A 13,248-nucleotide genomic window follows, 5' to 3' on the forward strand; every position below is an offset into this window, starting at 1 on the left:
AAGTAAACTACAAACTTTTCTTTGTTTTTTCCCCATAGCTTCTCAAATTGGAAAAATATTTCTTCATAAAAAATATTAGTGATTTGTAATTTTTTAAATTTATTTACCATCAGTGTCAAAAGATAACAATTAAAAAACAACATTATCTCAAGACTAATCCTAAATGATAACTATTAAAATAGGATGCTGGGTGGATGAGAAGGACTTCAAGAGCTGGACTCACCTTTTTAGCAGAATCTGGGGACTCATCAACCCCATTGATTACTTCCACATTATCTGTAAAGACAGGAATGTTGGGACTGAAAATCATCAGGTCACTCTTGGCACCAGCCTCTGCGCTCACCCCTGCCAGGATGTGGCTGTGGCGATTGGAATAGGACCAGCTGCCCACTTCACTGGCACAGACCAGGGTGGCCATGCCAGGGCCATAAACCATGGATTCCTTTACCTTGCAGTGACATCGCAGGGCCACGTAGATGAGAGTGGCTAGTAAGAAGAGGCTGGAAACAGAGCAGATGGCAATGATCAGATAGATGTTGATCGAGTCCACCAGGGGCATGAAGGTCTCCACTGATCTTCGAAGATTAATATCCGTTTTGATTGTTTGACCACTTGTCACCAGTGACACACTCACAGTGGCTGTGGCTGAGAGCTGAGGTTTTCCATGGTCCTTCACAAGAACCAGAACATTCTGGATTTTGCCTCCTTCTGACTCATCCAGAGGATATTTGGTACTCACCTCACCGCTATACTGCCCCACAGACCAATGACCACTGCTTTCTTCAACCAGTTCGTACCTGAGCCACGCATTGTAGCCAGAATCCGCATCCAGGGCATGGATCTTGCCTACAATATGCCCAGGCATCACAGGGACCACTAGAAGAATCAGGTTCTCTTCGGATGATCCCGACACGGCAGGTGCATTATCATTCTCATCCAGCACAAAGACCTGAACAGTTGCATTGCCACACAAGGAGGGCATTCCAGCATCCTTGGCTCTCACCTGGAACTCCAGCAGTTTCAACTCCTCGTAGTCCAAGGACTGCAGAGCATAGAGCTTTCCACTCTCCGAATGTACAGAGATGTAGCTTGACAATGGCCACAGCTTCTCGTCTATCCAATATGTGATCAGGGCATTCTCAGCTATGTCTGGGTCCGAGGCAGATACTGTGAAGATGTGAGCACCAGGGGGATTGTTCTCCTTCACAAACACTGTGTAAGAGGGCTGTGTGAAGGCAGGAGCATTATCATTTATGTCACCGATAGGCACTAAGAGGCTGATGCTAGAAGACAGGGATGGAACGCCCTGATCTTCCACTGTCACAACCATCCTGTACTCAGCCACCTGCTCTCGATCTAGGACTGCACCAACAATCAGGGAGTAGTAGTTCTTGAATGTGGACTCGAGTTTGAAGGGTACTCCAGGGGGAAAGAGGAAACAGTTGATTTGTCCATTGGTGCCAGAATCTCTGTCAGAAGCACTGAGGATGGCTACCACAGTCCCTGGAGGGGAGTCCTCTGGCAGTGGCACAGAGAGAGAATTCACAGATAATTCTGGAATATTGTCATTCATGTCCAACACTTCAATGAGAACTTTACAGTGCCCTGATAAAGTTCCTTTATCTTCTGCTACAATTGGAAGTTCATAGAACTTACTTTCTTCATAATCCAATTTTCCAATAACTCTGATTTCCCCAGTATCAGAATTTATACCAAACAACTTTGTGACATAATCTAGGCTATCAGTAAAAAAATAAGAGATTTCCCTGTTAATCCCTTCATCTATGTCTGTTGCATTCAGAGTAATAACTAATGACCCAATAGCTGTATTTTCTAGCAACTTTACCCTATAAACAGATTGGTTAAATATAGGAGGGTTGTCATTAACATCCAGCACATGGATGACCAGCTGAACAGTTCCTGTAAGTTTTGGTTCACCCCCATCAGTGGCTGTCAGTACTAAATGATGCACAGGGCTCTCCTCTCTGTCAAGTGGAACCTTTAACACAAGTACTACAGATTTACTCTCATCTTCATCATTTCCTGAATCAAGAGCAAAATGTTTGTTTGGGCTGAGCTTGTAATTTAACAGAGCATTAGTACCAATATCTGCATCAGAGGCTCCCTTTAAAGGGAATCGGGTACCAGATTTTATCAGTTCAGCCATGCTCAGGATCTGTTCCCTGGCAGAGAAGACGGGAGCATTGTCATTCATGTCTTTGACTTCCACCTCTACATGAAAGAACCTCAGAGGTTTCTCCACAATCACCTCCTGATGAAGGACACAGTCTGCAGTCTTGGCACACAGCTCCTCCCTGTCTATCCGGGAATTTACAAACAAGATCCCATTCTGCAGGTTTACCTCAAAATACTCCTTCTCTCCTTTGGACAGCATCCGGAACATCCGAGGCACCAGCTCGCTCACCTCCAACCCCAGATCCTGGGCGATGCGGCCCACAAAGGTGCCGTGCTGGGATTCCTCCAGCACAGAATAATGGAGCTGGCCGCTCCCCATTTTCCAGGCGGTCTGGAGCAGAAGCAGCTGCAGCAGCCCCTTCGGCCAGGTAAGCATCGCAGACACAGCCTCAGCACCCGCAAGCTCTGCTCTTTTTCTCTAAATACCTTGCCTTCAAGGGGTCAGGAGCGGAGCCCACGTTGCCCATCCATACTGGTAATTCTTTCATAGGTTGGATCTTGGCTTGTTGTGATTTCTCTGTTGTTCGATCTTTCCCTTGCGGATCTGGCCGGCAGGAATGTCGGTCCCTTTAAGGGAGGGGCTCTGCATTTTCAGTTTCACTTGGAGGGTTTCCTTAGGAAACAGCGACCTCTTGTGACCGCATTTCAAAATGGAGAAACAGACCTCCATTCTTTATTCAGCCTCTGTGATAGGAGGGCGTGCTATTCCTTTATGTATCTCTGATGTGTAGTTTTCCTTCTTTTGTTTTCTGACTATTATATTAATTTAGATCTTATAGTCAACCCTTGGTGGTTTCGTGAAAATGCACTATAATGGAATGGATAGTTGTCTGCTTCTCTGGCCATCTTTCCCATTGTTCCCAATAGAGGAGCACCAGACAGGTGAGGGGAAGTTGAATTAGTTGCAAACCATTTGAATCAGACTTTTGACCAAGATCACAAACAGTGTAATATTAACTCCAAAGAACCGCATAAGGTTATTCAAATGCTATGAAAGCAGAAGTACTTTTCCATTTTAATTTCTGAGATCTTGGCTGAATATGCAGCTCTTGAACTTTTTAGGCAAATTTAAAAATCAAGTTCTCAAAACTCATGTGATGTCTTAACTGGCTTATTCCTGAAATAAATTATATATTGCAATTAATCTAATTGTGTATTTCATATGACCCGTTTAGCTTATATCATTTTGAACTAAATCTTTTAACATTCTAAGTTATTAATGAAGTCCCTACCTCAGAATCTATCAATAATTTGGTAGTGAAACCAGTTTCAAAATTCTATTTGTGTGATCCCTTGAAAATTATATTGCATTGGTATAAAAACTTTGCATCTATTTCTCTATTTTGGCATTTGCATTTTTTCTTTTGTTTTTCTTTTGTTCCCTTTTTTATTCTGCACTACTTTTTAAAAAGCTTTTTATCACTTTTTCCACACAAAATATTATTATTATTATTATTATTATTATTATTATTATTATTATTATTATTATTATTATTATTATTATTATTATTATTATTATTATTATTATTGGAAGGTCCCTTGGAGGTCATTTAGTCCAACCTCCTGCTCAGGCAGGAAACCCTATACCATTTCATACAAATGGCTGTCCAGTCTCTTCTTAAAAACTTCCAGTGTTGGAGCATTCACTGCTTCTGGAGGCAGATTGTTCCACTGGTTGATTGTTCTGTCAGGAAGTTTCTCCTTAGTTCTAGATTGCTTTTCTCCTTGACTAGTTTCCATCCATTGCTTCTTGTCCTGCCTTCAGGCACTTTGGAGAATAGCTTGACTCCTTCTTTGTGACAGCCCCTGAGATATTGGAACACTCCTATCATATCCCCCCTCATCCTTCTCTTCATCAAACTGGACATACCCAATTCCAGCAACCGTTCCTTATATGTTTTAGCCTCCAGACCTCTAATCATCTTTGTTGCTCTTCTCTGTACTCTTTCTAGAGTCTCAACATCTGTTTTACATCATGGTGATCAAAGCTGGATGCAGTATTCCAAGTGTGGCCTTACCAAGGTGTTGTAAAGTGGTATTAATACTTCATGTGATCTTGATTCTATCCCTGTGTTAATGCATAACACTGTGTTGGCTTTTTTGGCAGCTGCAGCACACTGCTGGCTCATATCTAAGTGATTGTCCACTAGGACTATGAGATACCTCTCACATTTGCTTCTATTGAGCAAGATACCACCTATACTATACCTGTACATTTGGTTTTTCTTGCCTAAATGTAGAACTTTACTTTTTTCATCATTGAATTTCATTTTGTTAGATAGCGCCCAGTGTTCCAGTTTGTTCAGATCCTCCTGTATCTTAAGCCTATCTTCTGGAGTGTTGGCTATTCCTGCCAGCTTGGTGTCGTCTGCAAATTTGATGAGTTCCCCATCTATCCCCTCATCCAAATAGTTGATGGAAGATGTTGAAGAGGACTGGGACTAGAACAGAGCCCTGGGGCACCCCACTACACACTTCCCTCCACGTAGATGCAGTTCCATTGAGGACCACATGCTGAGTATGTCCAGTCAGCCAGCTACAAATCCATCTGATGCTGTCCAACCCACATTTTTCTATCTTATCAAGTAGTAGGTTGTGATCTACTTTATCAAATGCCTTACTGAAGTCCAAGAAAAGTATATCCACAGTAGTCCTCTAGTCCACTAATTTTGTCACTTGGTCAAAGAATGCTTTTACTTTTACTTTTGGAGGAGCTCTTTACAGCCTTTGCTGCCTGTCCACCATCTTGGCTCCTCCCCCCCCCCAGTTAACACTCAGGTCAAAGAATGCAATAATATTTGTCTGACATGATGTGTTTTTGACAGGAAATGTTTCCTTATTTCTAGGTTGATTCTCTCCTTAATTATTTTCTATCCATTGCTTCTTGTTCTGTCTTTGGATGCTTTGGAGAATACGTTGACCTCCTCTTCTTTATGGCAGGCCTCTAGATATTGAAGCACTGCTATCATGTCACCCCTAGTTCTTCAAATTTCATGGAAAACCATGTTTCACCTCTTGGCCAAATGCACATTAGGCTGTGGATAATCCATGGTTAACCAACAGGGAAAAAAGAAAGTGCAGGGAAGAGCAATAAAGATGATTAGGAGACTGGAGATGAAAGTATGCAATGAATGGTTGCAGGGATTGGGTATGTCTAGTCCACGGGTCGTCAACTGCGGCTCTGGATCTGCATGCAGCTCTTTCAGCCTTCTCCTGCGGCTCCCAGTTTGCAGAGAGAGAGAGACAGAGAGAGACAGAGAGAGGCACTTGCACTTCCCTTCTCTGTGTGTGTGTGTGTGTGTCTCTGTGTCTGTGTGTAACTCATGCTCTCCTTGGAGAAGCTGACGAGCTTACTGCTCCACAGGAAGCAGGAAGAGAGCCAGCCCAATAAAAATGTGTATCAGCTTGTCCAAGAACAGTGTGAAGCCTGCTTGCCAGGTGAGCAAAAGATTGGAGAGAGAGAAAGGGAGAAAAGGGAAGCACAAGTACCTCTCTGTCTCTCTCAATCTCAGTCACACACACACAACACACAAACACACAGGGTGGGGGAAGAGGACTGGAAGACCAAGGGCAGAAAGAGAGAGGGAGGGAAAGAGAGAGAAACAGAGAGGGAAGAGGACTGGCAGACCAAGGGCAGAAAGAGAGAAGGAGAGAGAGAGAGAGAGAGAGAGAGAGAGAGAGAGAGAGAGAGAGAGAGAAAGGGAGAGAGGGAGAGAGAGAGAGAGAGAGAGGGAGAGAGTGTGAAAGAAAAAAAATATGAATATATGTGGTTGTCCTTACTGGAATTTTAGTAAAGAACGTTTAATGAAATATTTTGATTTTTTTTAATTAACAGGTGAGGTATGGGGATAATTATGCTGTATTTAAAGATGGTAGATAAGCTACTAAAATTGTTTTTACCTGTTGGGATGAAGGAGAAAGGTTTTTTCCCTCTTTCTCCTGTCCTTTTCTTTCCCCCCCCCCCCCTGCAATTGTTTTCTTTTCTATTTTTCTGTTTGCACTTTTTTATAGTTTGCACTGGCTTTTTATTTCATAAATATGAGGAGGACTCAAATAGACATTTGAGTATTTTATTTAAAAGTAACCTTCGACCCAGCGTCTTTTTTTTTGGAGTTCAAAATGCTTTTGTTGCATGCAGAAATAAACATTTGTTTTCTTTCTAGCAGTTCAATTTCATAAATGCAGCACACTATAGTTTTTTTATACATAGCATAAAGGTAAAAAACAATATATGCAGTGCTATCTTCATTTTAGATGTCAAAAGGTTTTTGCGGCTCCCAGTGTTTTCTTTTCAATGGGAAACGGGTGCAAGTGACTCTTTGAGTGTTTTAGGTTACCTATCTCTGGTCTAGTCTAATGAAGAGAAGGACTAGGGATGACATCAAGCAGATTTCCACTACTTGATGGGCTGTCACAGAGAAGACAGGATGGACTTATTCTCCAAAATACTAGAAAGCAAGAAGGATGGGTGGAAACATATTAAAGGGAGATCCGACTAAAGAAATATCTCCTGACAATGAAAACAATTAATCAAAGGAAAAAGTTGCCTCCTGGAGTTGTGAGTGCTCAATTGCTATAGCTTTTCAGGAATAGACTCGACAACTATTTATCCAGGATGGTATATGGTCTTTTACCTTGAGCAGCTGGCTAGACTAGAAGACTTCCAAAGTCCTTTGGAGTCCTATGATTCTATGAGTTTTTGATCAGTATTCTTTCAATAAATATTTCAACTCAGTTATAGATTCATTGAATTAGCAAGGTATCAGGTTCACATGTAACAAGCTTATTAATCAGAAACGTATAGTATACTTTGTCCAATGACTTGGTGAAATCAGTATGTTAGATGTTCATACCATTCCTACAATTTCAGTAAGTTGAGTAACTCTTTAGAGTAAGAGATCATCTGGCTGATCTCAAGAAAGTAAACATGTTTGAACTGTATGTAGATGGGGGACCACCAAGACATCCCAGGCTTACAAAATAGATTGTGAAGATAAAAAAAAGAACACCTCACAGAAGTAAAGGAATGGCAAAGCACATCTGTACTGAGAAAAATATCTGATTAAATGAATAAAGTTCCCATTTGACATGTACTTGAAAAATCCAAGCAGATTTTTAGCCTTTACTGCTTAATTGCTCCATGAGCCTCTCAGAATAAAAACAGGTATTCCCCGAGCTCCATCATTTTCAGCTATGAAGCCCTGCAGGCTCAGATTTCCCTGTCAGCTGCCCTTTGCTGAGAATTTGGGAATCTCAGGACCACACAGCTGCACCTTGGCAAGGTTGGGAAACACTGCTGATCTGTCAAAACCTTAGATCCCCAAGTCTTGTTCTGTTGAAGGTTGCAAGGATTTCCCTCCTACAATCCCCTCACACTTCATCTATTCTCTCAGATTATTCGTTCAGCTACATAAGATAAAGACCTGGGTTTCAATATGACATAATCCTTCCCCACTCCAAAAACACATACTAACTTCACGCCAAACTTACAAATAAAGTTCTGCGTCATCTAGCAGGTTAGTGAAGTTTTAAGGTTTGTAATTTATGCTAGCCGTAAATATTGTCACAAAAAGAGGCATCATATTGAGAACTGATTCATCAAATGGTGGACTGGTGGCCCCCAGGGGGAGATCCTTCTCTGTGGGCGCCCCGGAGCTATGGAACCAGTTACCGGTTGAGCTCCGGATGGCGCCCGATCTTCGCTCCTTTCGCCGCGATCTGAAAACATACTTGTTCGAGCAAGCCGGCCTGGCCTGAGGGGGGATTGGTGGGGTTTTTTACTATTTTTATTGGGGGTTTTTTACCATGTATTAACTGTATTTTTAATCGGGCATGTATTTAATTATCTTTTATTTTTTGTAAATTTCTATGTTTTATTCTTGCCCTGTACACCGCCCTGAGTCCTTCGGGAGAAGGGCGGTATAGAAATATTAATAAATTAAATTAAATTAAAATTAAATAATAAAATTATCAACAAAAGAAAAATAATTAAGTAATGCCCATCTGAAAACAAGACAAAGATAAAAAATAGCTTGCCAGAGCAAAATGATTGTATCAGTTGAAGAGTCTTCTTAGGTTTAATGTCATTCCTATAGCTTCTAAAATTGAAAAAATATTTCTTCATAAAATATATTAGTGATTTCTAAATTTCTAAATTTATTTACCATCAGTGTCAAAAAACAACAATTCAAAAACAACATTGTCTCGAGACTAATCCTAAATGATAAGTATTAAAATAAGATGCTGGGTGGATGAGAAGGACTTCAAGAGCTGGACTCACCTTTTTAGCAGAATCTAGAGGCACATCAACCCCATTGATTAGTTCCCCATTATCTGTAAAGACGGGAATGTTGGGACTGAAAATCATCAGGTCACTCTTGGCACCAGCCTCTGCGCTCACCCCTGCCAGGATGTGGCTGTGGCGATTGGAATAGGACCAGCTGCCCACTTCACTGGCACAAACCAGGGTGGCCATGCCAGGGCCATAAACCATGGATTCCTTTGCCTTGCAGTGACATCGCAGGGCCACGTAGATGAGAATGGCCAGCAAGAAGAGGCTGGAAACAGAGCAGATGGCAATGATCAGATATATATTGATTGAGTCCACCAGAGGCATGAAGGTCTCCACTGATCTTCGAAGATTAATATCTGATTTGATTGTCTGACCATTTGTCACCAGTGACACACTCAGGGTGGCTGTGGCTGAGAGCTGAGGTTTTCCATGGTCCTTCACCAGAACCAGAACATTCTGGATTTTGCCTCCTTCTGACTCATCCAGAGGATATTTGGTACTCACCTCACCGCTATACTGCCCCACAGACCATGGACCGCTGCTTTCTTCAACCAATTCATACCTGAGCCACGCATTGTAGCCAGAATCTGCATCCAAGGCATGGATCTTGCCTACAATATGCCCAGGCATCACGGGGACCACTAGAAGAATCAGGTTCTCTTCTGATGATCCTGACACAGCAGGTGCATTATCGTTCTCGTCCAGCACAAAGACCTGAACAGTCGCATTGCCACACAAGGAGGGCATTCCAGCATCCTTGGCTCTCACCTGGAACTCCAGCAGTTTCAACTCCTCGTAGTCCAAGGACTGCAGAGCATAGAGCTTTCCACTCTCCGAATGTACAGAGATGTAGCTTGACAATGGCCACAGCTTCTCGTCTATCCAATAGGTGATCAGGGCATTCTCTGCCAGATCTGGGTCCGAGGCAGATACTGTGAAGATGTGAGCACCAGGGGGATTGTTCTCCTTCACAAAGACTGTGTAGGAGGGCTGTGTGAAGGCTGGAACATTATCATTTATGTCACTGATAGGCACTAAGAGGCTGATGCTAGATGACAGTGGTGGAACGCCTTGATCTTCCACCATCACAACCATCCTGTACTCAGCCACCTGCTCTCGATCTAGGACTGCACCAACAATCAGGGAGTAGTAGTTCTTGAATGTGGACTCGAGTTTGAAGGGTACTCCAGAGGGCAAGAGGAAACAGCTGATTTGTCCATTGGTGCCAGAATCCCTGTCAGAAGCACTGAGGATGGCTACCACAGTCCCTGGAGGGGAGTCCTCTGGCAGTGGCACAGAGAGAGAATTCACAGATAATTCTGGAATATTGTCATTTATGTCCAACACTTCAATGAGAACCTTACAGTGTCCAAATAATGGAGAATTGCCTTTATCTTCTGCAACAATTGGAAGTTCATAGAACTTACTTTCTTCATAATCCAATTTTCCAATTACTCTGATTTCCCCAGTATCAGAATTTATACCAAACAACTTTGTGACATAATCTAGGCTATCAGTAAAAAAATAAGAGATTTCCCTATTAATCTCTTCATCTAAATCTGTTGCATTCAGAGTAATAACTAACGACCCAATAGCTGTATTTTCTAGCAATCTCACCCTATAAACAGATTGGTTAAATACAGGAGGGTTGTCATTAACATCCAGCACACTGATGATGAGCTGAACAGTTCCTGTAAGTTTTGGTTCACCCCCATCAGTGGCTGTCAGTACTAAATGATGCACAGGGCTCTCCTCTCTGTCAAGTGGAACCTTTAACACAAGTATTACAGATTTACTGTCATCTTCATCATTTCCTGAATCAAGAGCAAAATGTTTGTTTGGGCTGAGCTTGTAATTTAACAGAGCATTAGTACCAATATCTGCATCAGAGGCTCCCTTTAAAGGGAATCGGGTACCAGATGCTGTTGTGAGTTCAGCCATGCTCAGGATCTGTTCCCTGGCAGAGAAGACAGGAGCATTGTCATTCATGTCTTTGACTTCCACCTCCACATGGAAGAACCTCAGAGGTTTCTCCACAATCACCTCCAGATGAAGGACACAGTCTGCAGTCTTGGCACAAAGCTCCTCCCTGTCTATCCGGGAATTTACAAACAAGATCCCATTCTGCAGGTTTACCTCAAAATACTCCTTCTCTCCTTTGGACAGCATCCGGAACATCCGAGGCACCAGCTCGCTCACCTCCAACCCCAGATCCTGGGCGATGCGGCCCACAAAGGTGCCGTGCTGGGATTCCTCCAGCACAGAATAATGGAGCTGGCCGCTCCCCATTTTCCAGGCGGTCTGGAGCAGAAGCAGCTGCAGCAGCCCCTTCGGCCAGGTAAGCATCGCAGACACAGGCACAGCACCCGCAAGCTCTTCTCTTTTTCTCTAAACACCTTGCCTTCAAGGGGTCAGGAGCGGAGCCCACGTAGCCCAGCCATGTTGGCAATTCTGTCATAGATTGGATCTTGGCTTGTTGTGATTTCTCTGTTGTTCGATCTTTCCCTTGCGGATCAGGGCGGCAGGAATGTCGGTCCCTTTAAGGGAGGGGCTCTGCATTTTCAGTTTCACTTGGAGGGTTTCCTTAGGAAACAGCGACCTCTTGTGACCGCATTTCAAAATGGAGACACAGACCTCCATTCTTTATTCAGCCTCTGTGATAGGAGGGCGTGCTATTCCTTTATGTATCTCTGGTGTGTAGTTTTCCTTCTTTTGTTTTCTGACTATTATATTAATTTAGATCTTATATTCATCCCTTGGTGGTTTCGTGAAAATGCACTATCATGAAATGGATAGTTGTCTGCTTCTCTGGCCATCTTTCCCATTGTTCCCCATAGCTGAGCAGCAGACAAATGGGAAGAAGTTGAATTAGTTGCAAAGCATTTGAATCAGACTTTTGACCAAGATCACAAACAGTGTAATATTAATTCCAAAGAACCGCAATAGGGCATTCAAATGCTATGGAAGCAGAAGTACTTTTCTAGTTTTATTTCTGAGATCTTGAACCTTTTAGGCAAATGACAAGCAGGGCAAGTTCTCAAAACTCAGATGATGTCTTAATTGGCTTTATTCCTGAAATAGATTACATGTTGCAAATAATCTAACCCACAAGATAGTAACTCTTGGACCTTTCCCTGATTAGTCTGTTACTTTTGATGTCATTACCAAGTCTATAAAGTATTTATTATTCCAAAATTATTTCTGGGAGACTATCGAAGATATTTTAAATCATTAATTAAGTCCCTGCCTCAGAATAAATAATTAGGTAGTGAAACCAGTTTCAAAGTTCTATTTGTGTGATTCCTTAAAAATTATATTGTATTGGTATAAAAACTATATCTGTTTCTCTGTTTTTGCATTTGCATTGGGGGTTTTTTGTTTGTTTTTAGTTCCCTTTTTTATTCTGCATTACTTTTTTAACTTTCATAGGTGTTTTTAATCACTTTTTTCCACCACTTATTTTCAGATGTTTAACATGTTCAATTTTGTACTAAATATTTTGAGAAGGAAAAAAGTATAGAAATTCAAACATTTCCATTTTTATATTTCACTTCAAATGACTTAATGAGTCTGTCACTAAATAACCTCACATAAGAATTTTTTCACTGTTGTTTCTTTTATATACATGAACACATAGACACACTGAACATCTAACCATCATAAAGAAAATTGTACCTTTATTTTTTATAGTTCAGACGAAAACAATTGGAAACTGATTAACCTCATTAGCCTGGTAGAAAAAAATTCATGAACGCAGTCTCCACTAGGTAAAGGTAAAGGTTCCCCCACACATGCGTGCCAGTCGTTTCCAACTCTAGGGGCCGGTGCTCATCTCCGTTTCAAAGCCGAAGAGCCAGCGCTTGTCCGAGGACGTCTCCGTGGTCATGTGGCCAGCATGACTAGACGCCAAAGGCGCAAGGAACGCTGTTACCTTCCTACCGTAGTGGTCCCTATTTTTCTACTTGCATTTTTACGTGCTTTCGAACTGCTAGGTTGGCAGAAGCTGGGACGAGTAACAGGCGCTCGCTCTGTTACTAGTCTCCACTAGTCAACCTTTAATCTAGAGCAGGGGGTGTCAAACTGCGCCCCCATGGAACATAAAGTTAATAATCAGTATATTAAAGGGTTTTCCATGAAGTCTAATTAATATTATTTTGTCATTGGTTGCAGTGTAGCCAAGTACTGCTCTTGTTATATTCTCCTGATAATAAAGGCAACATTGCTCTGTTTTTCATATCCTAAGTAGTCAGCCATGTCGTCGTCTTGATTAAACATGTTCCATTGCACTTCGTTTCAGTTTTCTAATGCCTATAATGTCAATGTGTGGTTGATTCATTTCCTTTTTCTCTGTGTTTTTGCTTCTTATGTTCCATGTTCCCGCTTAAGTCTGTCTTCAGACTTTGAATTTTCTCCTCCTAAATCAGCAGTTTAGTATCCTGGATGCTTTCATCCAGAGACACCAAAAATACCCTTAGTACTCCAAAAGATCCTCAGCTATCCTACCCAAGGGGCCCAATCATCTGGTACTATATCATCCATCACAAACATTGGCTATCCATGCTGTTGAATAGCAGCAACCATCTCTTCTATAATTCTCTTGTAGGGAAGAATGAATATATAGCTCGGTACCACGGTATATTCCAAGCCTCTCTGTTCTAGTCAGAATCACTCAATTTTAGTGCATATATATCATGGGAGAAGTTCCTGATAATCCCATGTCCAGATTGAAACCAGGTGTGGTTTTTTTCTGTCATAACTCC

General features: G+C 41.9%; 1 protein-coding gene across 1 annotated transcript in view; it reads right to left on the reverse strand.

Annotated features, from left to right (window-relative positions):
- Positions 1-13,248, reverse strand: part of LOC308666662 (protocadherin alpha-5-like) — a gene marked incomplete at its 5' end in the record, with an annotated part of 153,128 nt that overhangs the window by 134,337 nt on the left and 5,543 nt on the right. The window contains one exon of the mRNA XM_081325555.1: positions 8,477-10,876. Within this exon, the coding sequence (XP_081181681.1) occupies positions 8,477-10,876 (2,400 nt within the window). The remainder of the gene's footprint in view (positions 1-8,476; positions 10,877-13,248) is intronic.

This window comes from Vipera berus (genome assembly GCF_964194415.1).
Source record: "Vipera berus genome assembly, chromosome: 3".
NCBI lineage: Eukaryota > Metazoa > Chordata > Lepidosauria > Squamata > Viperidae > Vipera > Vipera berus.